At 52.1% G+C, this 23736-nt stretch overlaps 1 protein-coding gene across 2 annotated transcripts in view; it reads right to left on the reverse strand.

The window, feature by feature from the left end:
- Positions 1-5144: 5144 nt before the first annotated feature.
- The window catches only part of Pax5 (paired box 5), a 177079-nt gene continuing 158487 nt past the window's right edge, over positions 5145-23736 (reverse strand). For both annotated transcript variants that reach the window (XM_059254259.1, XM_059254260.1), the window contains 2 exons: positions 12083-12169; positions 5145-5806 (listed from right to left, as the gene is read on the reverse strand). In XM_059254259.1, the coding sequence (XP_059110242.1) occupies positions 5730-5806; positions 12083-12169 (164 nt within the window). In that variant the 3' untranslated portion in view covers positions 5145-5729. The remainder of the gene's footprint in view (positions 5807-12082; positions 12170-23736) is intronic.

Raw genomic sequence — 23736 nt, forward strand, 5'->3', positions numbered from 1 at the left:
CCTACAAATACTCAATGTCCTCAGGCCACTAGAGGATGACAGACCAGGGCAGCATCGTCCAGCAGGAGCCAGGGCCACAAAATTCTGCCCTCTTCCTACTGTGAGGGGGACCCTGTAGCCAGTCAGAGAAGAGGCGCTGGCAACAGCAGGCCCTCACTGCCCACTACCCACCCCGTGGCTCGGGCCTTGGGGCCAACTCTGTCCCTTTCTGAGCCTTAGGACAGGCTGCTGCTGGGTCTGCTCACCTGTGACCAAAGGCAAGGAGAGCCAGCAAGAACTGGCCCCGGGAGACACAACAGTTCTTCTGAGTTCCGTGTCCTAGTATTAGAGAGAGAGTGTGTATGTGTGTGGGTGTGTGATAGAGGTATGTGAGTGTGTGAGTGTGTGACTGTGTATGTGGTGAGACTATGTATGTGTGTGTGTGTGTGCGCGTGTGCACGTGTGTGTGAACTCCCTTGTCCATGCACGTGTGCACACGGCATGAAGAGGAAGGCCTGACTATGAGGCTCTGAGTTTTGCAGGATGTTTAAAATAGACGGGATTTATTTTCTTTTTAACTTTATAGCAACTAATTGGCTATTGATTGGTTGGAATTTTCAACTCTCCATTTCCTCAAATACAATAAAATCGTTTCATTAAAATGTACTCATGCTTGGAAACGAGGGGGTCATTAAGTGGTTTCCTTTCTGTTCCACTCTAAGTGAAATGTACCATTTGTAAATCAAAAGCCCATTGTCACATGTTCTCAATGGCGCTTTTGGAGAAGACCAGGGACGCACCGTCTGAATGGTGGTTTGGGGGACTGTACCCCCATGTGCAACTTAGCAGGTAAGTGAACCAGGTCAAATGAGACTACAGGTCGGTCTCCTGAAGCCAGGTCTTAGAGTCAGTGGGAAGCACACAACTGCCAGTCCCTCGTCTTTGATTTGTTTTCTTTCTGCCCTCTCTGCTCCGTGCTCCAAGCTGTCCAGGCTGAGCCTGATCCTACTGAGAGGTCACCAACATGCCGTGCCATTCCCACAGTGAGGACAGAAACAGCAACTTGGTGCTGCTCAGGAGACTAAGGTGTGGGCAGAAGAATCTAGAGGTCCTAAAGGGTGGCTGTGTTCAACCTCATCTCATCTGGAGACGAACTCAGAGGAACTTTTGGATTAAAACCCAGGAATGGCAGTGATCAGATAATGAGTTCCCTGTTGGTCCTGGGAGTGTCCAGAAACTGGGCCTCAGTGCTGAGGAATCACCAAAGACAGATAGATGTGTGCCTGCTGCTCCTAGCACGCCCCTCTCTCTACAGAAGCTGCATCTACATCCCAACAGCACCTGGGCAAGGGACTCACTATGTGCTCTGCAGCTGGCCCTTGGGGACCTGGCTGCCACTGGAGGAACAGCCTTAGCTGACAGAAGGCAAGTGTGGATCAACTCTGTGGCTCCCTCATGAATATGCAAAAAGGAATCTTGAGGCCCAGGACAACAGGGCCAAGGAGCTGAAGCGGCCACTGGGAGGTAGGGCAGACTCAAGGCGAGATGTCGTGGCCTGACTGTCCACGTCTCCAGACATGGATTTTGTTTCCTTTTAAGAAATGCACATGCCTTGGACCTCTGGGAGGTAAAGCACTAGAGGAATAAATTTACCCAGGTGCACCACTGTGTGCCTGGAAACCATCACAGGCAGATTCCAGATGGGCGACAAGGCCAGGGCCACCACGGAGCTGGTCTAACGCAGAGACTTACAGGGTCAACCTGCTCTAGCCTGGCCTGGCCTGTGCAGGGGTCTCCTGGGAGACCGCGTTTCTGTCTCCACTTGTTCCTAGTATTTGTTTGGGAGTGCTCGGTTTGTTTTTAAGATTTGCTCCCCATGGCTCGGAGTTAAATTCTAGCTGAAATGTCACCCACGAGGGGGTGGATGGAGCTAAGGCTGCCAAAGGCACAGCCGTCACTCCGAAGCCTGACCCCTCATAAAGGGATTTCACCCCTCAATGCCCTGTGGCCACATCTGGGGCTCCATACGTAGAAAACCACCGGCTCCCCTCAGACCCACCACGTGCGTCTTTCACCCCACCACTACTTCCCAAGTTCAAACTGTTTGCACATCTCTCATCCCCCTCTCGTCGTCTCCAAGTGTTCGTGGAAGAGTAAGGAGAGAACAGAAGGGCTTTTGACAAGACTGTGGCTCACACGTCGGTGGCTGATGGGCTCCATTCAGCCCATAGGCACCTTTTCCTTTGACTGACAGGGTGTTTTTAAAGTTTTCACTATTGAGAGGCCAATCCATGGGCCAATCATGCTCTAGACACCTGGAGATGCACCGTACCCTGCTGCTTTGTGCCCTGCCCAGAGGGTGGGTTTGAACCACCTGGCTGGCCTTAGATATTGCAATCTGGATAGCCCAGGCACCCCTGCACATTGTCACAGTTTGTTCCAAAGTAGAAAGGGCAGAGAAAAGAGCATGGAGATAGTTCATGGAACTGTTGTCTTATGCTCTGAGAGCCAGAACCTGCTCGTGTCTAGACCCTGCCAGGGACTGTGGCATGGGCTTGGACACACTGTCCTGGGAGCCTCAGGGTACACCGGGGAAAGGCTCCATGTGAACACTTAGAAGTGTTCCGGTGAATTTAGGTAAAGACTGAAAGTGTCAGTGTTAATGGGACCAGCAAGGCCACCAGTCCCCAACCCCTTTCTGTTACTGGACCAACTTTTGGGCTCTGTTCTTTCCTTCTTGTAGGTCTGGGGAATTCTGGAGTACTAAGGGGTGGGAGTCTTCAAGTCATATACTTCATGATGGGAGCTCAACTCTGTGTGCAAAGAATGTTACTCGGAGATCTGAGGATTCTTTTCATTCTTATCTTCACAGGGAGCCTTGGATGTCAGGATTTTTGCCCCATGGGATAGTGGAGCATTACAAAGCAGTTTCGGTTATGAAGGCACAATCTCTAAGCAGGTGCCTTAGCTAAGGTGGGCTTGGTATATCATCACAAGTTCTCGGGCTGGAGCTGGACAAATGGTGTGAAAAGATCTCTTTTCACCAAGTTCAAACAGGACTGAAGGCCTGTGGAGGAATGGCCAGGCCTCCTGCCATGGTGCTGCGGAAGCCTCAGACTCTGTTTTGAATTCTCTGGCATGTGCGTCTGCAGTGTGCGAGTGCTGGCTGGAGAGAGCAGGTGTGCAAATGTGAGAACACTCACGTGCGGCTGCATCTCAAGAGCCGGCGAGAGCAGTGTGTGCGTGAGCAGCCATGTGCCTCTGCTCCCTTGTGCTTCTCTCTGGCACCCCAGGAACCACGGGTTGTCTCATAAGTACAGACTCCAATCTGAGGCCCAGCAGCACCTCAGGGGAGAGAGGAAAGACACACAGGTGGAGCTCCTTACATGGGCATGATCAGGTGGCGGGGGAGGGGTAGCCACTGCAGGGCTGGGTGGGCTTTGCTGAGGAAGGAAGGAAGGTGTACACATGGAAGGCTGGTACAGGGAGGCTGCCCTCTTGCAGCTTGGAACTGCCAGGAGCACAGGGTGAACACCCCTCAAAGAGACCAGTGGCACAGGACAGAGGAGGGATGAGGATGGAGCCTTCTCCTACCTTAGCTGACAAGTGGAAGCTGAATGCAGGTCACTCAGCTCCTGGAGGTGGGCTGGGGCCCTGGCTACCTTCCTTTGCCAGCAAGTTCCCCAAGCACTAAGCCTGCTTCGAGCTCATGCGCCTTGCCTCTGGCCCGGTGACAAGAATCCTTGGCAGTTGTACCTGTTCAGAAGCCTGATCTGGAGTACGGGGACAAATGGTACCTCTTACCATCTTCACGGTCACCTTCTCTCCCAGGTACAAGAGATGGCTAGATGGAAGTGACAGTGACCGCCACGTGCTAAAGGGGTCCAAGTCCCAGCCCTACCTCTGCCAGTCAATGGGGACTCCACTTAACTGAGCCTCAGTTTCTTCTTTTGTCCCACTGCCCTGTGGGAGGTATTGAGGCACAAAACACTTGTGTGTGTGTGTGTGTGTGTGGGTCTGTTTGGTCTCCCCATCTGGTTCTGGTTCCCTAAGCTGGGCCTCAGTTTCCTCTCAGAACTAACCCAGGTCTTTCTGAAGGCTTTTCAGTTCCCACCCTTGTTTTACACTTGACTGGAACGTTAGCAAGATCCCACGTGCTTGCTCAAAAGGGAGGGCCTGCCCCAGGTGACACTGCCCCTGCCTCAGCTCCCTGGGAAGAAGGGAGGAAGGGAGAGAAGGAAAACTAGTAAGCTAAGCCAGCTGTCAGCCCCGCAGAGGCTCAGAGAGGTCAAGGGTCTGAGGTCCCACAAGACAGCAGACCCTAGGGACGCTGTCATGTGAAATGGTCGTTTGCTGACATGGTCATGTTATGCCTCAGTTTAGACAGGGGTTCTTCTCTGCTATTTTGAGTTGGCAGGATGGACTGTGCAGAGAACAGAGGTTCCAGATGAATAAATTGTATCACCAGGCACCCCAGACTCAAACCCACCCTCAAGTCACCCACCGGTTCCTCAGTGTTTGGCCTGTCCCTCCCCTAGCCCTTCCTCTGTCTCCCACTGAGTTCCATCTCGACACCTTGTATGAGCAAGCTGGCCTGCAGGTGTAGGTCGGGCACCTGCCACCATCCCCAGCACCTCCATGCCCAGCCACACTCTGTGCTCCCCAAAGGTGGCAGCGCTGCTTGAGAGGGGGTCCTGGCTGATGCCTGCAGGGTGTGCTGGTCCTCAGTGCCGGCATCAGTCCTTTCTGCCAGCCACTGTCTCTGTGGCTGGGGCAGACTCGCCCAGAATCCAGTCGCTGGGGTCCCAAAGGATGGTTGCAAAGTGCCCATGGCTGATGTCCAAAGTGGTCTGAGCTTGGGCATGCCTCGGCAAACATATTCAGTTTGGTGGTTCCAGGGGCCAGGAGGACCATCGGACCCTGGCCTGGGTCTGATGATCTTTTGATCCAGATAGCTATTCAGAGTCACAATGCCATCAGCACTTGGATGGATGACCTTTTTCTTTAGGACAGCAGCTGTCCCAGACAGTTCTCTTGGAGTCCCTTGATTAAGAAAAGGACCATTGACACTATGGTGGCTCCGTGGAAATGGAGGCAAGAGGCCAGGGTGTCTCCCCGAAGTGTATTCCTCTCGGGGGGGAACCTCAGGGGAAGCTTGTGCCATGACCACCAGTGAGCCTTGTAGATATTCGAGAAGTGGACTAGAGGCCGGACATCCTCAAGGTGGCCACTATCAGTATCAAAGACGGCTTTGAGATACCTGACAGGGCACCAGGGCAGAGGGAAGGGTGTTCTGTGCAGAGGTGGAAGATAGCCTGTGGTGCATTGTGGGTAATCTGCTCTGTCAGACCTTCAGGGCCACAGAGAAGAAGAAGGTATTTACATGGGTGCTGGGAAGCAACAAAAGCCAGCTCTCCTTTGTAGGTCTGCCGTGGCTGAAACCCACAGATGGTCAGACAGTCAGGAGGACTGGTAGGCTGGGCTTGGCTGCAATGGTCTTCAGAACAGCAGAGACCCTGTCACCACTGGGAGAAGCTTGTCAATTGACTCTTGAAATGGATAAGAATCCAGAAGTCCAACAGCCCTACCTGGATCCTAGGCAGGGAAAAATGGAGGGGAGGATGCTTCAGCTGTGGGTGGGATGGGGTGGGAGACGGCATTGTTGGGCCCCTCTGTCTGTCTGGGGGATTAGGAAGCTGTCTACCTCAATGATACGCGTTGAAGAATTTGTGCCCACATGGCTCTGAGGGTCAGTGGCGGTCATAGGCGGTGGCTGCGGCAGGTGGGGCTGCTCCTCGGGCTGCGGCGCTGTAGTAGTATGGGGAGCCTGGAAGAGACAAGAGGGCACTGAGGTGAAACCGGGGGTCCCTTGTCCACCAGTCTCCCCTCATCCAGTTAGGGCCACTGTCCACTCTCCCTAAGATCTCTGTCCTGATCTTTTTCCTGAGTCGGATCAGTGCCACCCAGAGCTGCATGCAGACTGAAGGCCCTGGTTCTATCCGGGCTGCTGCTGCATGTGGTCTCCCTTCCTTTTGTGTGGCTTCTGGCTGCTTCCATGTCATTGAGAAGAACTGGGTAGTTGTCCTTATGGACCACAAAGCCTAAACTAGTTAGTGTCTGGTTGTGTGTAAAAATGTCTTTGAGGCCTTACCTACAACAAGGATAAAAGTGTTCAGGTTTTTGTCTGATTGACAAGCCTTGGCCAACCTCCCTGGGCTCTTTGGCCATTCTGCCCATTATTCCCGGCCATACTCCATACTACACGCAAAGTTTGTGCCTGTCATCTACATGGGTCATCTCATTCAAATGTAGGGGGCAGGGCCAGTGGCCCCATTTTATCAGACTCGGGACTCCTGCTTGGAGTTCCGGGCCTGTGCCCTTATCCTCTTTCCTGCCTAGGCTTCCTCCAAGTCCTAGGACCCTGCCTTTCTCCTCTGGGAAGACTCTCCCATGAGCTCACTTTCCTTCACAGGTTGAGCCGCATGGTGTGACCACCTCTCTCCTTGTGCATGTCCCCTCTCCTAGGGCAGAGAATCCTTAATAGTGAAGGCCTGGGCTCTGGCCTTCTTGGCATTTGCCCCCAGCTTCCAGCTCTGCTCAGTGAGGATCCTGGTACGAAGGAGCAATGGCCCTGAGTGAACAAGCGGTAGTGGGGATCCTGCTCAACTGTCCACGGGTTCACTCACTTCCTCACCTCATTGGCTGCAGGCATGAGCAATAGTGGGCAGCCACCGACTCAACATGGCTGGATGCTCAGAGTTCAGGGGAATCTGACCCGAGCATGTTAGCTCACACGTATAATCCAGGGCTTGGGAGCCTGAGGCAAGAACATTGCCGAGAGTTGAAGACCAGCCTACATACTGAGACCCTGTCTTGGGAAAAAAAAATTAAAAAGGAGTTTGTGCCCTGGGAAGCGGGGCTTTCAGACAAGCTCTGGTGACCACTGACAGAAAGTGGGATTGGTCTGGGCTCAGGCATGGACATGGACGTGGAGCAGTGGCGGCAGTGTGTGGGGGATAAGGCTCCTTCCTGTGACCTCAGGACAGAGTGGTCCCTGGGTTCCTCTCACGCCTCTGGACTGTTTCCTGCTTTTTGGACATGTTCTCTAAGGAAGCTACCAGAAGTCTTATCTATACTAAAACTCTTCCCAGGGACTTGGGGAGCTAGGGACCCAGGGGCCTGGCTGGATTCTCAGACCACAGAGGCCAGAGCTTCAAATCGTTCACAGTGAGGATTGTCAGCAAAAGAAAAACCCACTCATGTCACAAAGCCCCTCAGTACTGGATCCTGGCCGCCGTGAACCCAAGATGTGTGTCCTTGGCAAGGGGTTCATTCACCACAACACAGTTCAAGGTCGACACCAGAGGGACGGGCTTATTGCAGCAGACAGAAGTTGGGGCTCTATCAGCCAGTCTTGTGGGGTGGGCTTAATGAGCTGTATTCCCAGAGGAATGGGCTTGGATTTGTTCTGGAGTCTCACTCAAATCCAAACCAACCCTGGCTGTTCTCCCAGATACCCTAACTGGGGGCGGAGCCTGGCTGTTCTCCCAGATACCCTAACTGGGGGCGGAGCCTGACTGTTTCCCAGATACCCTAACCGGGGGCGGAGCCTGACTGTTTCCCAGATACCCTAACTGGGGGCGGAGCCTGACTGTTCTCCCAGATACCCTAACCGGGGGCGGAGCCTGACTGTTCTCCCAGATACCCTAACCGGGGGCGGAGCCTGGCTGTTCTCCCAGATACCCTAACTGGGGGCGGAGCCTGGCTGTTCTCCCAGATACCCTAACCGGGGGCGGAGCTGTGGGGTTTTCTTCACAGGCCCAAACATGTCTCAGTAAAAGGCCTTGACCAGGCGGATTTGCTCCCCTGAGCCTCAGTTGTTTCCTTCTTTAAAAAGGGGTCACCGGGCGGTGGTGGCGCACGCCTTTAATCCCAGCACTTGGGAGGCAGAGCCAGACGGATCTCTGTGAGTTCGAGGCCAGCCTGGGCTCCCAAGTGAGTTCCAGGAAAGGCGCAAAGCTACACAGAGAAACCTTGTCTCGAAAAACCAAAAAAAAAAAAAAAAAAAAAAAAAAGGGGGTCACAGAGGGGCAAATGTGAGGGCACCCAGGAATGAGGGTGTGATGGGACTGTGGGAACGGTCACTTTCTTCTAAGGACTTAACACCTGTTAACTCTTGGGTAGGAACTATGATTGTCCCTGTTTTATGGATGAGGGACACTTGCCAAGGCCATTTGGCTAGCATGCAATAGGGTAGGGGACACTTTGGCATCCAGACTCCCTTCTACACTCAGCCTCACAGGCTGGTCCACTCTTGCCCCTGACTCAGGAAGATGGTATAGCCTCAGGCATTGATAGTGCAGTACCTCTCCTTGCTGTTCCAGAAAGCCCAGACAAGCATTCCACATCCAAGAATCCCCAAAGACACTCTCCTGCAGCCTCCAAGGTCACCTCCCCACTCCAGCCCTGACTCTTTCGTCTGTGGGATGGGACAGCAACAGGGTGGGGGTGGGGTTCATTCCCTGCAGGTCTGGAGATTGCACAAGAATATGAAAATCATAGGGGCTGCCCTCACAAAGGGTCCACAAGGGGCAGGGGGTAGAGGGAATGGCTCTCTAGAAGCCCTGTGGTGAGGTTTCCAACTTCCTCCCACAGCTCTGTTTACCCCGCAGGGCTTAGCCAGCCTGGGTGGCAGCCCTGGCTGAGGGTTTGATTTACCACAGAAAATGAAAACATCACCTCACAAAGCACTCTGTCTTCTTGGTGCCCATTAGACCTCCACTAGAATAAACTTGTCCTTCCTCCTGTCATTTTTCCTCTCTAATTCACATTATCATCAATTTACCTCGTGACACAGTCATTCCAGGCTGGCTCAGGCCTGGTCCCCTCCCTAATCCCTTTACAGCGGCCACAGGCCGCCCTATTCTAATCCTAATTGACCATGGCCTGCTTCTCTGCTGCCAGATCTGCCAGCTCTGCTTGCCTCTGCTGCCCCCTCACCAGTTTGGGAGATCCCACAGGATGAGGTGTTGAAGGGGGCTCTCAGTCCTCACCCTGACTGCGTTGGTAAAGGAGACCTCAGCCAGGTCAGCTGGGGTACCTGAGGGGCCGGTGCAAGGCTGTGTCTGAGTGGGAAGAGTGAGCTGTGTCTTCACCTGAGCCTAAGGAAACACAGGACAGGTCACCACATTCCTGGCCTCCTTCACCCCAAATCAGAGAAATCATCAGACTGGGTCTTTCTAGGCTGAACCATGGGATTTGTTTGGCCAAACCACTGGAAAGTCTGTGGCAGGCCTGTATGATGGGAGCAGACTGGAGCTATTTGCAGGGCTTGTGGTCAGGTGAGCCACGTGTCTTCAGGATCCCTATGGATCCAGAGCACCATGCCTCAAGAGCTTCACCTTCGGTCCTGAGTGAGAGAGAGGCTACCATGGTAACCATCCTCATTTTATCCGCGAGCCAACTGAGGCCCAGGCTGGTGGGTGGCCTGACGGGTCCAGGTTATGGACTCGAGCCATGTCTCACGTTTGTAGGCCCCGCATGATTTACACACCTCTTGTGTTGGCACCTTTCCTGTGGCACAGGCCCGCCTCTGACTCATCCTCCCAGCTTCCCTTGCGTCTGGGGCTCAGGCGTTCTACCTGAGGGCTGCCTACTAGACTTTCTTGTGTTGGACATTGATGGAGAAGAAAGCCACTTAAGGAAGTGGGCTGGGGGACTCCATTCACTAGGAACAGGTGTCAAAGGCCTCCATGTCTGAATGGTGGCAGGGACCAGCTTCCCATGCTGTCGAGCACCTAGGGGAAGCTGCGTCATGGCGTAATTGGTGGGTGCCAGCTGGCAGCAGTGGGGGTGCTTACAGCAGAGCAGCCCTGCCATGCAACTGGGTGTGTTCCTGGCCCTTGTCCCGTGCCCATCTATTGAGTCTGTCTGGAGATTCTGGGAATCTCTGATGTCCTTTACTAAATATGTTTCTGCTTAAATTAGCCAGAGTGGATTCTGTTGTTTGTAATTATAAGTCATTAACCTGGCTCTCAAAACCAGCCTGCTGTCCTCACCACACACAAGGCTTGAGTGTTCGAGGGCTCTCACCTGTTTCTACAGGGGCCCGAGGCCTCCTTCCAGCTGCAGTTGTCCAGCCTGCATTAGTTAGGGAGCTTGAGAGACTCCCACCACACACCGCCTAAGGATGCTGACTCTGGAGCCAAGGTAATACCTTGTCTGTCACCTGCCCGTGGGTGCATGAGTCTGCCTCTCTGAGCCTCACTTCTCTGTATCTCAGATATTAGGATGGTTCCCACAGGGCTTTCGAAAGCATAAAATGAGACGACCATGTGAAGCATTTCCCATGTGCCTAGACTGTAGATAATCAGAGTTCGGATTCTGCTTCTTCTCCATTTCTTTAGCCCTCCTGAAAATCCTCAGCACCTAGCACAGGTACACCTGCGCGAGGCTCCCCCACCCCGAGCCTGTGAGATCACTGGACAAGGCCTGGCATTATGGGCTGTGGACTGGCTTTTACTTAGACTTGAGCAGAAAAGCCTCAGGTCCCCACCCACCCCTTTGGACATGTCACTGCCCTGCCATCTGTTCCCAACTTCTCAGCCTGGTTCAAAGTCCCTCATTCTTGCATATTCCACAACCATCCCAACTCCAATACCACCCCTGGGCAGTTTCATCCCCGCTGCTCTGCCCCTTAAATCCCCAGAAGCGAGCGTCACTGCTAATCTCTGGGATGTCTTGTGAAAAGCACAACATGGTGACTCCTCTTGGCAGGCAGGACTTTGTGCCACCATGGGGCTGCATTCCTGCCCTTCTTGTGTTCCCTAGGCCGTGAAATCAGGCCTGGGTCAGTGTGGCCTTAGAAAGCCATTCCCACAGGCCCCAGACCTCCTGTGAGACACACTCCCTGTGAGTCTCCCTGTAGAACTGGGACCAGGGAGTCTTTTGTAAGGCAGGCTGGAACTCTCGCTCACATGGAGCATCAATGGCCAGTGCTCCTCTTCTGTCCACAGTTGTGCATGACACACCAGAATGCTTGGAGTAGGCCAAGGTCCCAAGAGCATATCCCACACCCAGTTCTGGTGGTACTGAGGAACGTGGTATCCATACCATGCTCTGTCTTAATCAAACCAGACTGGGGGAAGGAATCAAGGCTGAGACTTTACAGGCCTAGGGGTTGGCAATAATTAAGGATCCGGGGAATTAATGGGCTCTCATTGGAGGAGGTCTTGCTAGTGCGGACAGATAGGCCAGAGCAGTCTCAAAAGCCCCTCCTTCCACTGCTCCAAGTAGAACATCTTTAGCTGACTGTAGGGGTGAGAGCAGTATTGTAACCTGCAAGCTGATTGGCTGGTTCTATCTGCTAAGGGGTGACATCTGCATCCAGGACCTCTGTCTCAAGTTACTTCCGCTTTGACGGACACTCATCTGCTGGTTTCATGTAGGTTTAGGTTCACAAAACAAATGACTCTTCTTGAACCTTGGAGGGCAAAGTCAGTCCTGCTTGGGGTGTAAGTGTGTGTGTGTGTGTGTGTGTGTGTGTGTGTGTGTGTGTGTACAAATATACCACGATGTTCACGGACCAGAATGTTCCAGCCGTGGACATTCTGCCAGTTTGAGTCTTGGATAAAGGTTAGGCACCAGCTGAGCCCTACACAGCATGCCTTGGCAGGCCACAGGGCAGCTGGTTCCTAATAGAGCTGGCACCCATTGTGCCCATAGCAGACATCATTAATCAATCACTGGGCCTCAGAGCCCTTAGCAAGTCAGTTTTCCAGGCAGCCAGCACCAGTCAATCCAAGTTTGTATTTCCAGTGCCTTTTATTTAGGGAATTGCCCTATATTTAATAGTTCTTAAGAAATACTAGTTACTTATGGGCAAGCACTTTCCCTGCTTTCTTTTCTTTCTCACATTCCTGCTCCCTTGAGCTGCAGTGGCATTAACTGCCCTAAGACCACCATAACAGCCCCTGTATTCCACATTCATGGGGCAAAATACCCATCTCACCCCAGTTGACCAGACCTTGAAAGGGACCCTGGCCCAATGAGGAAGCCAAGTAAGGCATCCAAGGACCCAGGGACCCCACAGGACAGTACTCACCAAGCAGTCCTGGGTTGGGGAACCTCCATGAATCATTGTAGGAGGGGTACTGAGGGTGGCTGTAGGGACTCCCAGAAAATTCACTCCCTGCAGGAGGTGGGAAGAGAAACAAATAGGAGACAAATGCTAAACCAGGCTCAGAGAAGGCTGTGGATTCAAGCCAGTTTAAATACTGAATATCGAAGGCACTTGTCTCCTCCGCGAGCTTCAGGTGCTTTTGGTTACCAACTATAGCACACCGGGCCTATATCCTCATGCAGTGAGCTGTTTATTCCACCCTGAAGCACTCTGTACCAATGGGAAGAGAAGTCACAGAGTCCTCATGTGCAGGGTGGGGGGTCTCACTTGGTACACCTGCCTAAGTTCAATCCTAGCCCGCTGGGCTGCCGACACTGGCTGAGGCTCCTAAGGACCCCAGTGTGGGGTGGTCCCACTCCCCACGGCCTCAGCTCTACTGTGGCCCCTCTGTGCTGTGGATCCAGAGTGACCGTGCCAAGGGCAGCCGGCTGAACAGGGACATGAGACCCAGGGCCACCCCGTGTGTCTGGAGAATGCAGACAGCACCCTGCTGACATGAAGGAACAGGCTAATGCTTATGAAATACAAAAGAGGGAGTGGGCTGGGGTCTTCTAGGCACTGGGGAGGACAGTTGTTCCTGTTGTGGGCATGCTCAGGCAGGCACTGTGAGGTGTGCGTGGGTGAAGGGAGGGTGGCGTGGGGCCAGAGGACAATTCGCTCAGATCCAGCAACCCGAAGAGCTGAGTACCCACCCCTGGCTGTTCCCCGGGTTTGCAGTAGCCCCAGGGGAGTCTCTTATCTGCCAGCTAGGCCAGGGCACAGCTTCAAATCCTGTCCCCACACCCTGGTAGCCACGGACGCTGCCCATTTCCTCCTCCCTCCTCCCTACAGCTGGGGCCCCGGAGGGCGGACTGGGTTCTCCAGCCTCCACGCCGAGTGTCTGCCAGCCCGGTGTGTCTAGCAGAGGCTTTGGAGCAGGGCACAGAAAGCCAGTGGGGCATTGAACGGTTTTCTTAAACCTCAGGTAAGGCCCTCCCCTGCTGGAGACGACAGGAGGTACATGGTCCTGAGAGACAACCTGAGGCCAAGCATGACTCCATGATCCCCCTAAAGGGAACGCACAGAGGTCAAAGGGCAAGAGGCTTTGGAGGAGACCAGTCCTCCGCCCACCTCACAGGCAAGCACAGGCAGAGTGTACACACACACACACACACACACACACACACACACACACATACACACACACTCCTGCTCAGGCCTCTCCTGGGGCCACTCCCAGCCTGACAGGCTGAGCCTTCCAATTCTCTGTTTTTTATGCCTCAGTGGTCAGGGTGTCAGGTTCCGGCATACAGAGGGAAAGAGTGGTGACAGTGTGTGTGCAGCCCAGCCTCGGCGTATCCGTCAGCACTACAGTGCCTCCTCCCACCCCCTTCCTCCTCCTCCCCCTCCTCCCCCTCCTCCTCCTCCCCCTCCCCCTCCCCCCCTCCTCCTCCTCTTTGAGAAGCAGGTTGGGGGGAATGTGGTTGGAGGGAGGCCTGGATAGGGGGACACACTGTCCCCAAGGCTCTGACACCATAAACTGCCCGTCAGAGGTACACCCTGATTGTGCTGAGCCTGGTCTGTCTCTGAATAGCACCATTGCTCATACTGCCAGGCCACCTCTTCCAGGAAGCTTCTCTGAGCTCCATCCCCCAAGGGGCGGGGCGAGTCCCAGGGCCACTCAGGTAGAGTGAGCTGGCACGGACCCCTGGAGGTCTGCGAAGGTGCATAAGCAACTTCCAAATCCGGCAGAAGGTGAACCTAAGTCAGCACCACCACATTCTTCCACCTACGTGGCTTCCAGGAGGCACCCTTTCCTGCCCCTCCACCGGCACAGTCTCCTGCATGATCCTCTAGCATCTCATTGGCCTTGCCTTGGGTGAAGTCCCCACAGCATGGGAGAGTCTGGTCCTGCTGGTCTGTGCCCTGCCTGCTCCCCACATATCACCCTGTTTCCAGCAGACAATGGTTCATTGGTGTCCCCATGGCACAGAGTCCCTGAGGCTCCCTCCTACCCCCTTTCTGGGCCCCATGCAGGAGAGGCCCTCCCTGGATGCTTTCCATGACCAGCCCATCCTTCTGTCCTGCCATGGTTTATTCCACAGAGCTTATCACATCCCAACCTGTCTTGTTCACCGCGCTCATCTTGTTAATTATCTGTCTCTTCCACGAGGCTGGTAACTCCTTGGGGACAGAGTTTTGTCTGTTCATGTCTCGATCCCAAGCTTCATCACCAGGCTTGGCATCCATCTAGCATGCATGGATGACTAATTGTTAAGTGAGTGAGTGAGTGAGTGAGTGAGTGAGTGAGTGAGTGAAACTCCTAGGTCAACCAGGGACACATTACCGAGTGGACCTCTAACTTGGACAGTGGCCACCACTACTTCCATTATTAGCTTCCACAGCCAGGGACATGCTGTGGCATCTGCTGTGGGCTACAATTTAAAGCAATTTCTGATTCATTGTCCACTACAGCATCCTGTGCCCAGAGGAAACAAGCCCACCAGGACCCCTACCTGGTGTGCTCAGAGCCATGGTGAGGTGGGCACCTGGGTCCTTGTCCTGTGACATGCCCTGTTAGACTAGTACATTCTTGGTAAGGGGAACTTGGCCATCTTAGGGACATGAGGCTGGCCTAGAGACTCTCCAGTCACCTGTTGGGGACTCTGCCATGGCCTGATTATGTAGTAATCTAGCAGAGTGTTCGGAGTGGAGACGCCAGAGTCTTATGACCAGGGACGCTATCCACAGATCTGGTCCATGCAGTCCCAAAGCTGGTTGTGGGACAGCAGACTGACCAGGTGGACACCACAGTCCTTGATCAATTTGGCACAAAGTCGAGGATGTGGGGCCAGGCTTCATGGGTTCAAATCCTGAGCCTGCCTTTTCAAAGTTCTGGAACTCTCAATGGGTCACTCAACTCCTCTGCCTCAGCTCCTTCTCTGACAAGTTAGGGCAATTTCCAAGTTCGTGTGGTACTGTGGAGTGTTCAGAGGAGGCTCATGTTCCTCCACCAGCCACCAAGCCCTCCTCCACGTCCAGGATCCCACTGAACCTCCTAGGCACCTTGCGATGCTCACAATATTGATAAAACTGCATGTCAGGTGTGAAATGTTCTCACTCAGGCCAGAACACAACTCCAAGGCCAGGTTCCTGTCTCCTGGCCCTGAACTTGCTTATCTTTAAGACATTGTTTTCCCACCCTGGACCTCTGTTTCCTCATTTGACAAAGGACAGAGCAGACCAAATGTTTTCAACCTTCCTAATGCTGTGACCCTTTAATACAGCTCCTCATGTGGTGGTGACCCCCAACCATAAAATGATCTTGTTGCTAATTCATAACTGTAATTTTACTGTTATGAACTGCAATGTAAATATCTGATATTTATATATTTGTATATACATTTATATCCTATATGAGACCCCAAAGGGGTCAGGACCCATGGGTTGAGAACCACTGCTATAGACCCTTCCTGGATCCACTCAGCAGCTATGGGGCTCCAACCTCCTTACCACCATCCCAACACTGAGGGGCACCTCATTTTTTGCTGGAACTTCACAAAAGCAGCTTGTAAAAGCAAGGTATACTTAGCTTAGAGTCCTGGGGCAGCTCCTTGGCCCATTGAAGGGTTGCTGAGCCCAGCCTCAAGGATGGGTAGAACTCCAGCACCAAAGGGATGCAGGGACTTGGGGCCGAGCAGAAAGCTGGGGCTGAGGCTTGAGGCCAGTCGGTGTGTGACATGAGGTGGTGAAACCTTCCAAGAAGCCCCAGCAGAGGCAGCTGCAGGGTGTGTCAGGGTCAGGATGGAAGGGTTTTCTTTAACATGCCCCTGGCTACCAATGGAAGTAGTCGTGGCCACGGCAGAGGGAACTGGCCATCCACAGGCATGAAATCCTCCCCCAGAGCAGGCTTCCTGGGAGTAGGAAACCCAAGACCCTCCTTCTAGCTTTTGCTGGGGCTTCCAGAGGTGAAGCCAGCAGGCCCGAGGTCAATGGTCACACAACGAAACACCTTTTCTTGTGAATTTGCCCAGTGAAAAGGACTGCCCTGCCTTGGGGCTCCTTGCCTCTTTCTACTGATTCATACTCTGGGCACCTCTCAAAGCTGTGAACTCCTTAAGTCCTAGCTTTTATTTCTTTTTAACAAGTCAGGTTCTGTAAGGCCCAAGCTGGGGGTGAGTTTGTGTCCCGATAGCTGTCACTCTGTTGGCAGGACCTCCATCCAGGAGGCACCAGGCACATGTAAGACCCAAAATTAACCTGTAAACCCCACCTGCCCAAGGACCAGGCAACTTCCTGGAATGCCGGGAGTTGTAGTTCTTAAAAAGTAACAACAAAGCCTCATGAGAAAGTACAGTGGCCTATGGGTTTTGTCCATATAAAGCCATACAGTGTGTGTCAGGGCCACTCAACTGGGATATTTCCAGGAGTGGTCCTGACCAAATTCCATCTTGGTCAGTATTTAATATTTTAATAAAGCTTGCTTCAAATTTGGCCCCAAGCAGTGGAACTGGTTTTCTGTGGTGATCTCAGGATTAACACTCATTGGCTCTCCTTCAAGGCAAGTCCAGATGCTGCCTAGAGTTGGATGCATGGAATCACCTAAGAACTCTCCAAAAGAAACCAGTGCTGTGATCTTCTCCATCCTGGCCAGGGAAGTGGTCCCGTGGAGGGAAACCATGTGGATGCAGGCCTGTAGTTAGCAGGCAAGCTGGCCCCACATGGTGCCATGGGAGGTGGAGGGAGGACTCAGGCTGCAGCACTCCTGAGGAGGGACGAGAGCTTGCTCAACGTCAGCCCTTCTCCTCAGTGTCTGTGTGGCCTTGGGCAAGTGACTGAACCTTTCTGAGCAGTCTCCTCATCTCCAATACAGACTAAGGAAAGCATTGTTTATGGTTTGAATGTGCCCACACAAGAGTCAAGTTGACGTTCATCTCCATTAAGAAGCATTAAGAGGGTGGAAGCCTGATCTCACTTTTGGAGATGGGGCTTTGGGGAAGTAATTAAAGACAGCAGAGGCCATGGGTGAGGGGCATCAACACGGTGGAACTGTGGCTTCATGAGCAGAGAAGCCTGAACTGGGGGTTCTGTGGTCCTCTGAGGTCCTGAACCACCTCCAAACTCACTAGGGTCCCCACTAACATGAAGAACTTCACCAGATATAGCTACCTGACTGAACTTCCCAGTCCTCAGGGCCATGAGCTGAATCAACCCTTATTATCTATAAAGCACAGTCTGTGGCATTCAGTTATGGCAACAGGAAATGGACTAAGGTGAGCACCTACATCACAGGACCAGAGAGAAGGGGTAACACGATGTTACTGGGAGAAAAATGAAAAAAAAAAAAAAAAAAAACAAAACAAAAAAAACCCTTTAACAAATCGGAACCAGGCTCTACTGGGATTTCACTGAGTTCTTAGATCTGCAAAAGGAAGCCAAGACCTGGGTTTAAGGGTGAAAGTAGGCAGAGCTGAGGGGTGCCTGAGAAAATGGAAGGGCCTGATTGGAAGGACTTGAAGATGCACATGCTCCACATGGAATGTGTGTGAGCATAGTGTGTGTGCATGCATGTGCGTGAGCATGGGTGTGTGTGTGTGTGTGTGTGTGTGTGTGTGAACATTTGAAGATTTCAAGTCCTAGATCCAGCTTTAAGATGTCTTGGTAGGGGTGAAAGTCACCCCCTGTTCATCTCTCATGCATTCATAAAGCTGGCCATTCACTGCTGTGGTTTGCACATGGATGCCCTCTCCAAAATTCATGGAAAAACTTGTATGTCACATGACTATTTTGAGGGTGGCCTTTATGAGGCGATGAGGTCATTCAGAAGGACTTAGGTTCTTCTCAGGAGAGTGGGCTGTAGGAAGCAAACCCAAACTTCCCTGCGTGTCTTTTGTGTGTGCCCTCACTCTTCAGCTTTCCTCCACATCATCACGTCCTGGCTAGATGCCACTGCTACGCCCTTACACTTTCCAGAATCCACAGTGAGCTTAGATAATCTTCTCTTCCTTATAGATTACCCAGCCTCAGGTACTTTGTTAGAGCAATAGAAAACATCCCGAGACAACATCCCAAGACTAGAGTTGGTGTTTTCCCCAGACATGGAAGTCAGAGGAGATGCCTGGGTGCCATCTTTGTGTAGCCAATGGAATTACAATGTAGGCATGGTTATAAAGGACAGTGTAGATCATAGAGTCACAGGGAAGTGTGGGAGAGAAGCCTGGGAACACTGCAAAACTCTGAAGGACATCGTAGTTTTCTACGAGGTGGCAAACAAGGGTCTAATTCCAACTTGCTTTTAGTTGAAGTACTAAGGGAGAGCATCCAGAAAGGAGGCACCGTGTGAACCAAGGCTGGCAGCAGTTGGCCAGTGGTGACTCAGGATGGGATTCAAGCTGTATCAACAGGTCAGAGAGCAGCGGCCCCAGGCCATGCCCTGGGTATGCGGCAGCCTGCTCTTGCCTAGAGATGCTACCATGGAGAAGAAGGTAGAGAATGGCCTTTAGGGAGCTGGAAAGAGGACTCTGCTGGAAAGAGTGCTTGCCCTTCCAGAGGACCAGAGCTCAGTTCCCAGCACCTACATCTGGCAGTTCACAACTGCCTGTAACTGCAGCTCCCGTGGATTCTTCTAGCTTTTGAGGACACCCACACACATATACAGACACACAGACATGAACACAAATGAAAACAAAATATTTTTAGAAGAAAAGAAAATAGCCTGTGATGTCACAAGGACCCAGGCTGCAGGCTGTGTGACTGTGGGCATATGGATTTACCCCTTGAGGTTCAGTGTCTTCCTCTCTAAGTAGCAGGGAAGGGAAGTCTCAGCTTCCTAAGCTTGTGGAGAAGGTCAAGTGGCATCATGGTTATAAACGATCTTTGCAGACCCCAGGTTGAGAGGGTGGGGCTGGATTTCAGCAGTTTTTTCATGACTGTTAGAGAAAACTCTAGGCAGGGGAGAAGGGAGCGCACCCCAGACCTCCTCCCCCAGCACAGCAGTCCCTAGACCTTCAGAGAACCTCCTCTCTACCCTCAGGTACGCCAGGCTGGTCTGTGCTGTATCCCCTCACCACTCTATCCTACCAAGTATCATTTTTGCATTTTAATTAAGTTACCAACATCAGTACATTTTCTCTTAAGTATTCTAGCACGCACATCATGAACTAAAGCTCATAACTGATGTAATGAACACATTTTCCCTTTGGATATGAAGTTTACATGTAATGAAACCAACAAATATAAGCATACTAATGCTTTCATTTGACAAATGCGTGGACCATGTTACCCAAGCTCAGGTCTGGCAAGTTCTAGAATGTTAATATCACCCTACAGAGAACGAGGAGAACCCAGCTGTGTGGATATAACATCAAATGCTCTCGGGTTAGCAGTCGTGATCTGGGCTCTGGTCACTGAAGGAGGCTCCTGATGGCCCCATTGACGTCCCTAAGCAGACTACGCTGGGGAAGGGCTCTTCTCAGAAGTTTAAGGAATGTAACTACAAGTTGAGCCTGCTGGTACAGGCCTTTCATCCCAGCCACTGTGGAGGCTGAGAAACAAGAGGACGGTAAGGGCGGTGAGTTCAAGGTCTACACCACAGAGAGAGTTCAAGGCCAGTCTGTGCAACGTATTGAGAGTCTGTCTCAAAACAGAAAGTAAGAAGAGGACTAAGGGTGGGAGGGCTAGAGTGCTCGTCTGGCATGTGCAATAAAAACACGTGTCAAAAACAAACAAACAAACAAACACAAAAACCAAAGAGAAAACAAACAAAACAAAACACTTAGGATAGATGTGGGATTCCCCCAAACATCACAGCCTTCCAAATACAGATGCATCAAACACAAAAGTGAACTCTCGGGACAATTAAGTCTGGAGGGGGCTGTGATAAAGTGTTCTGCTGCGGCTGCCTGGGAAGCCTGGGCTCCAGCATCATAGGTGTTTCCATTTTCCCCTTCGCTCCAAACCCAGAGATGGCAAGAAAGTCAAAGTTTCCTAAAATTCTCAGAAGTGACAGGCAAACAGGCTCCGCATAGCTCTTAATTAACCCAAAACGACACCTGCCAGATGACGGGATTTGCGAGCTGGCTGGGGGCCGACCTGTCTGCAGATGGTGGGCTCCCACCTCCGCTCCAGACCTTGGCCGGCTGCAATTAACATACGGAAAGTCTTTCAAAGTGACTTCCCAGTCAACTTCTGCTTCTGAAGGAGTCAAACTGGGCTGGGAGAGAAAATCTTTGTGGAGGAGGAGGAAGAGGAGGAGAAGGAAGGAGAAGAGATCTGAGATAGCTCCTCCCAGTGGTCTTGTAGAGCCACGTGACAGGTGGTGGATCAGGGATCAGCTGTTGCCATTTGGAACTGTCTGTGACCACAGTGATCAAAATGAGGACAGGACACAGACATAGCCAGCCTATGCATCATTATGTTATTATATACATATACATATTACGTATAGGCAGGATGTATATATATATGCACACATGTATGAATATACGGCAATATGCATAACATATGCATAGATATGTGTGTCTATGCATATGTGTGTATTTGACAGAGCTCTGTCAGTCACTCTGAGGGACCAATAAACAACTAATTTCTTACCAAGCCTCAGTTTTCTTATCTGTGAAGGTGGCACATATGCAAATGACCTCCAAGAGGCTTCTCTGTCCCAACTTCCCTGAACCCAGCCTCCAGCCTGGCCCTTCCCAGGCCAAGGGACGCTTGCCCTTCCTCTCCACGGCAAGACCTTCCTGGGCTCCCAACAGGGAGGCAAAAACCCAAGCTCAGGAAAGGTCAGCCTGTCAACGTGGACAGCCCTGTGTGGTGCGCATCGATCCACCGCTGGGAAAAACCTCCTCTCCTACCAGCTCAGGCTTTCCTTCAGAAATGCCGAGGAAGAGAAAAACCAAGAGAGAGGGTGGCCATGAGGAGAGAATGCACAATGGATTCTTGTCTGTTGCTGGTGGCCCACTGCGTGCTGGAGAGCTGCAGAGACCTGGGGGAGCACAGGCCTGAGCACTGATTCTGCTACTGGCCAGCCAAAAACTGTCATGTGACCTCCTGGCTCCGGTGTGTGTGTGTGTGTGTGCGCGCGCGCGCGCATGCTCTGCTTCTCATGTCTACACTTAAAAACCTGCAGATTCTCCAGGGACTCATGGCTGCATTATAGCACCCCCACCTTAGGCCATGGCACACCCAGACTCTACCCTATGATGGTCTATCAGATGCAAGAGTCGGGTCTTGAGCTGCACAGTCCTATTGACATTGATATAGACTGATGAATAACTAAGTTTTAAAGGCATAAATGTACATTAGCCATAGACCAAGCAAGGTAGGTCTATTGTCTTGTCCCTGTGGCTTATTTCCCCTCTTCCTTTGACATGCTTGTCCCAGGAGGCATTCGGGACCATTGGTTATGCTGTCGCACATTTTCAACAGTTCTGGTTCAATGTAAATCTACTTTCTTACTGTAGTCTCATTCCAAAATTCTGATCCATTATGCTCCAGTTTAAGCATACAATGGGCAAGACAACACACATGACCTCCTTCTACTCCCTATGGTGCCAGATAATACCAGATTTTTATGGGTATGAATGTAGGGCAAGGGAGCCCGGAACCCCACCATGCCTCAGCAGGGTGTGCCCAAGTTGCCTCATGTAGGCTGGTCAAGGCCCTTCGGGATCTGCTTACAATGGACCATCCAGGCGCACTTCACTGCCCCTTGCCACACGGCGTGTTCCAAGTTCCCACCCTACTGACATTTCCCATGCACGGTCTGTCTCCATCTGAATGTGCCGTTTTCTTCAACCCAAGCTTTGCCTTCCTTTCAGCTTCATGTCCTATCCCCAACTCATCAAGACCCAGCTCAAATGCCACCTCCTCCAGGAAGCTCTTCTGGATAACCCCCCCTAGTGAGAGAGTTCTGCCTCTGTCCCCTGAGTCCCCAGCCCTAGATCCATCACTGTACTTTCTGGCCAGACTCAGGGCCACTGTGAACTGCTTTGGTCTCCCCTGCCACTGAGTCTGTGGCTCTTCCAGGCTGACTCTGGCCACCGACAGACCCTTCTAGCCCTAACACAGGGCCCTGCCCGTATCATCAGTGCTGACTGTGGGCACTGAGTGTGGCCTACAGTGGTCACAAACTATTCCTAGGAGCCCCCATGCCCCAGTTCCACAGCTCAGATGGAATGACACTGAGGTGTGGTCTGCACTTGAGATAACTAACTTGAAGAGAAAACAGGTTTATTTTGGCTCACGGTTTTGAGGTTTCAAACCTATTGGTTTGAAGTTTGTAACGGGGGTGGGTGTGGGGGGTTAGGGGGCAGCCTATCATGGTGGAAGACATGACAGAGCGAAGCTGCTCACCTCACAGCTGGGAAATGGAAAGGAGAAAGAAGAAAGATCTGTGCCTAGAATCCCCCTCAGTGTCCCAATGACTTAAAGAACTCCCATTGGCCCCACCTCTTACAGGTTCTTTTACATGTCAATAGTGCTAGGCTGGGGCCTTCAACACAAGGGTCTTAGGGATCCCTCCAGATCTAGACTCTACAGTAGTTACCAAGAAAATCCATGAAGGTGTCTAATGATCTCACGAGGTCCACACTGGACTCATTGTGCTCACTGTGAGAACACGCTCAGGGCAGCTTATGAGTTGGAAAAGAAAGAGTGAAATGGTTCTTCTGACCCTTGAGGTCCTGAGACTCCTCCTGGATCTCAGACATGAACTCCGACTCAGGGCTACATCTTTACTGTTAGGGCCACACACTAGTGATGGACTTTATTTCGGCAAACCCATCTCATTCAGCATTCACAGTGGCCTTTCTCCCAGAGATCAGTACCCTCGGGAGGAGGAGCCCAGGTCCCAGACCTGTGAGAACTTCTGTATCAAAGGCACATGGGTGTCAGCAGAAGTAAAAGTAGATTCAGGGGCAACGTGGAAGCTGAAAACCATCTTGACTAAGAGAGCCAGGAAGTGGCTGTTGTCTGGGTCTCAGAGGACATTGGAACCTCATCACATACTTGCTTCCAAAATTCATCCCTGTCCACCTGGCAGCCCAGGCAACGTTCTGAAGCATCGAAAAGTATGGAGGAAGTCCCATCTCTTCCCTGTCAAGAGGCCAGTTCAGCAGGAGGTTGGATGCCTCCCTAAAGGCCCATTGTTAAAGACTTAGCACCCAGAGTGGTGCTCCTGAGCAGGGCTGTGGGTCTTTCCGGGGTGGACTAGTGGGAGGCCTTTAACTCTCTGAGGGTGGGTGTCTGGTCCCTTCCTCTCTCTGCTTCCTTATTCACCATGTCACTGTTTACCAAAATGCACATGCCACCCCTGCCACAGGCTCAGACCAGCGAGCCTGTCCGATCTCGAACTTGAGTATTCATAACTACTGACCTGTTTTCTAGGTGAGTAGCCTGTCTCGGGCAGTTGTTTGTTTGTTTGTTTGTGTGTGTAGAGCATCCAGGGTGGTGTGTCCCCTGCTCTTCTCTCAATACTGCATCACAGCAGCTGCAGGAATCGGACCCTGGCTGGCAAAATCCGGGAACAGGGGCAGCTCTGAGCTGCAGCACGAGTTTAGAATTAGTGACAGAAAGGCGTGTACAGTTTCCTGCAC

This window comes from Peromyscus eremicus, chromosome 2 (genome assembly GCF_949786415.1).
Source record: "Peromyscus eremicus chromosome 2, PerEre_H2_v1, whole genome shotgun sequence".
In the NCBI taxonomy this organism is placed as follows: domain Eukaryota; kingdom Metazoa; phylum Chordata; class Mammalia; order Rodentia; family Cricetidae; genus Peromyscus; species Peromyscus eremicus.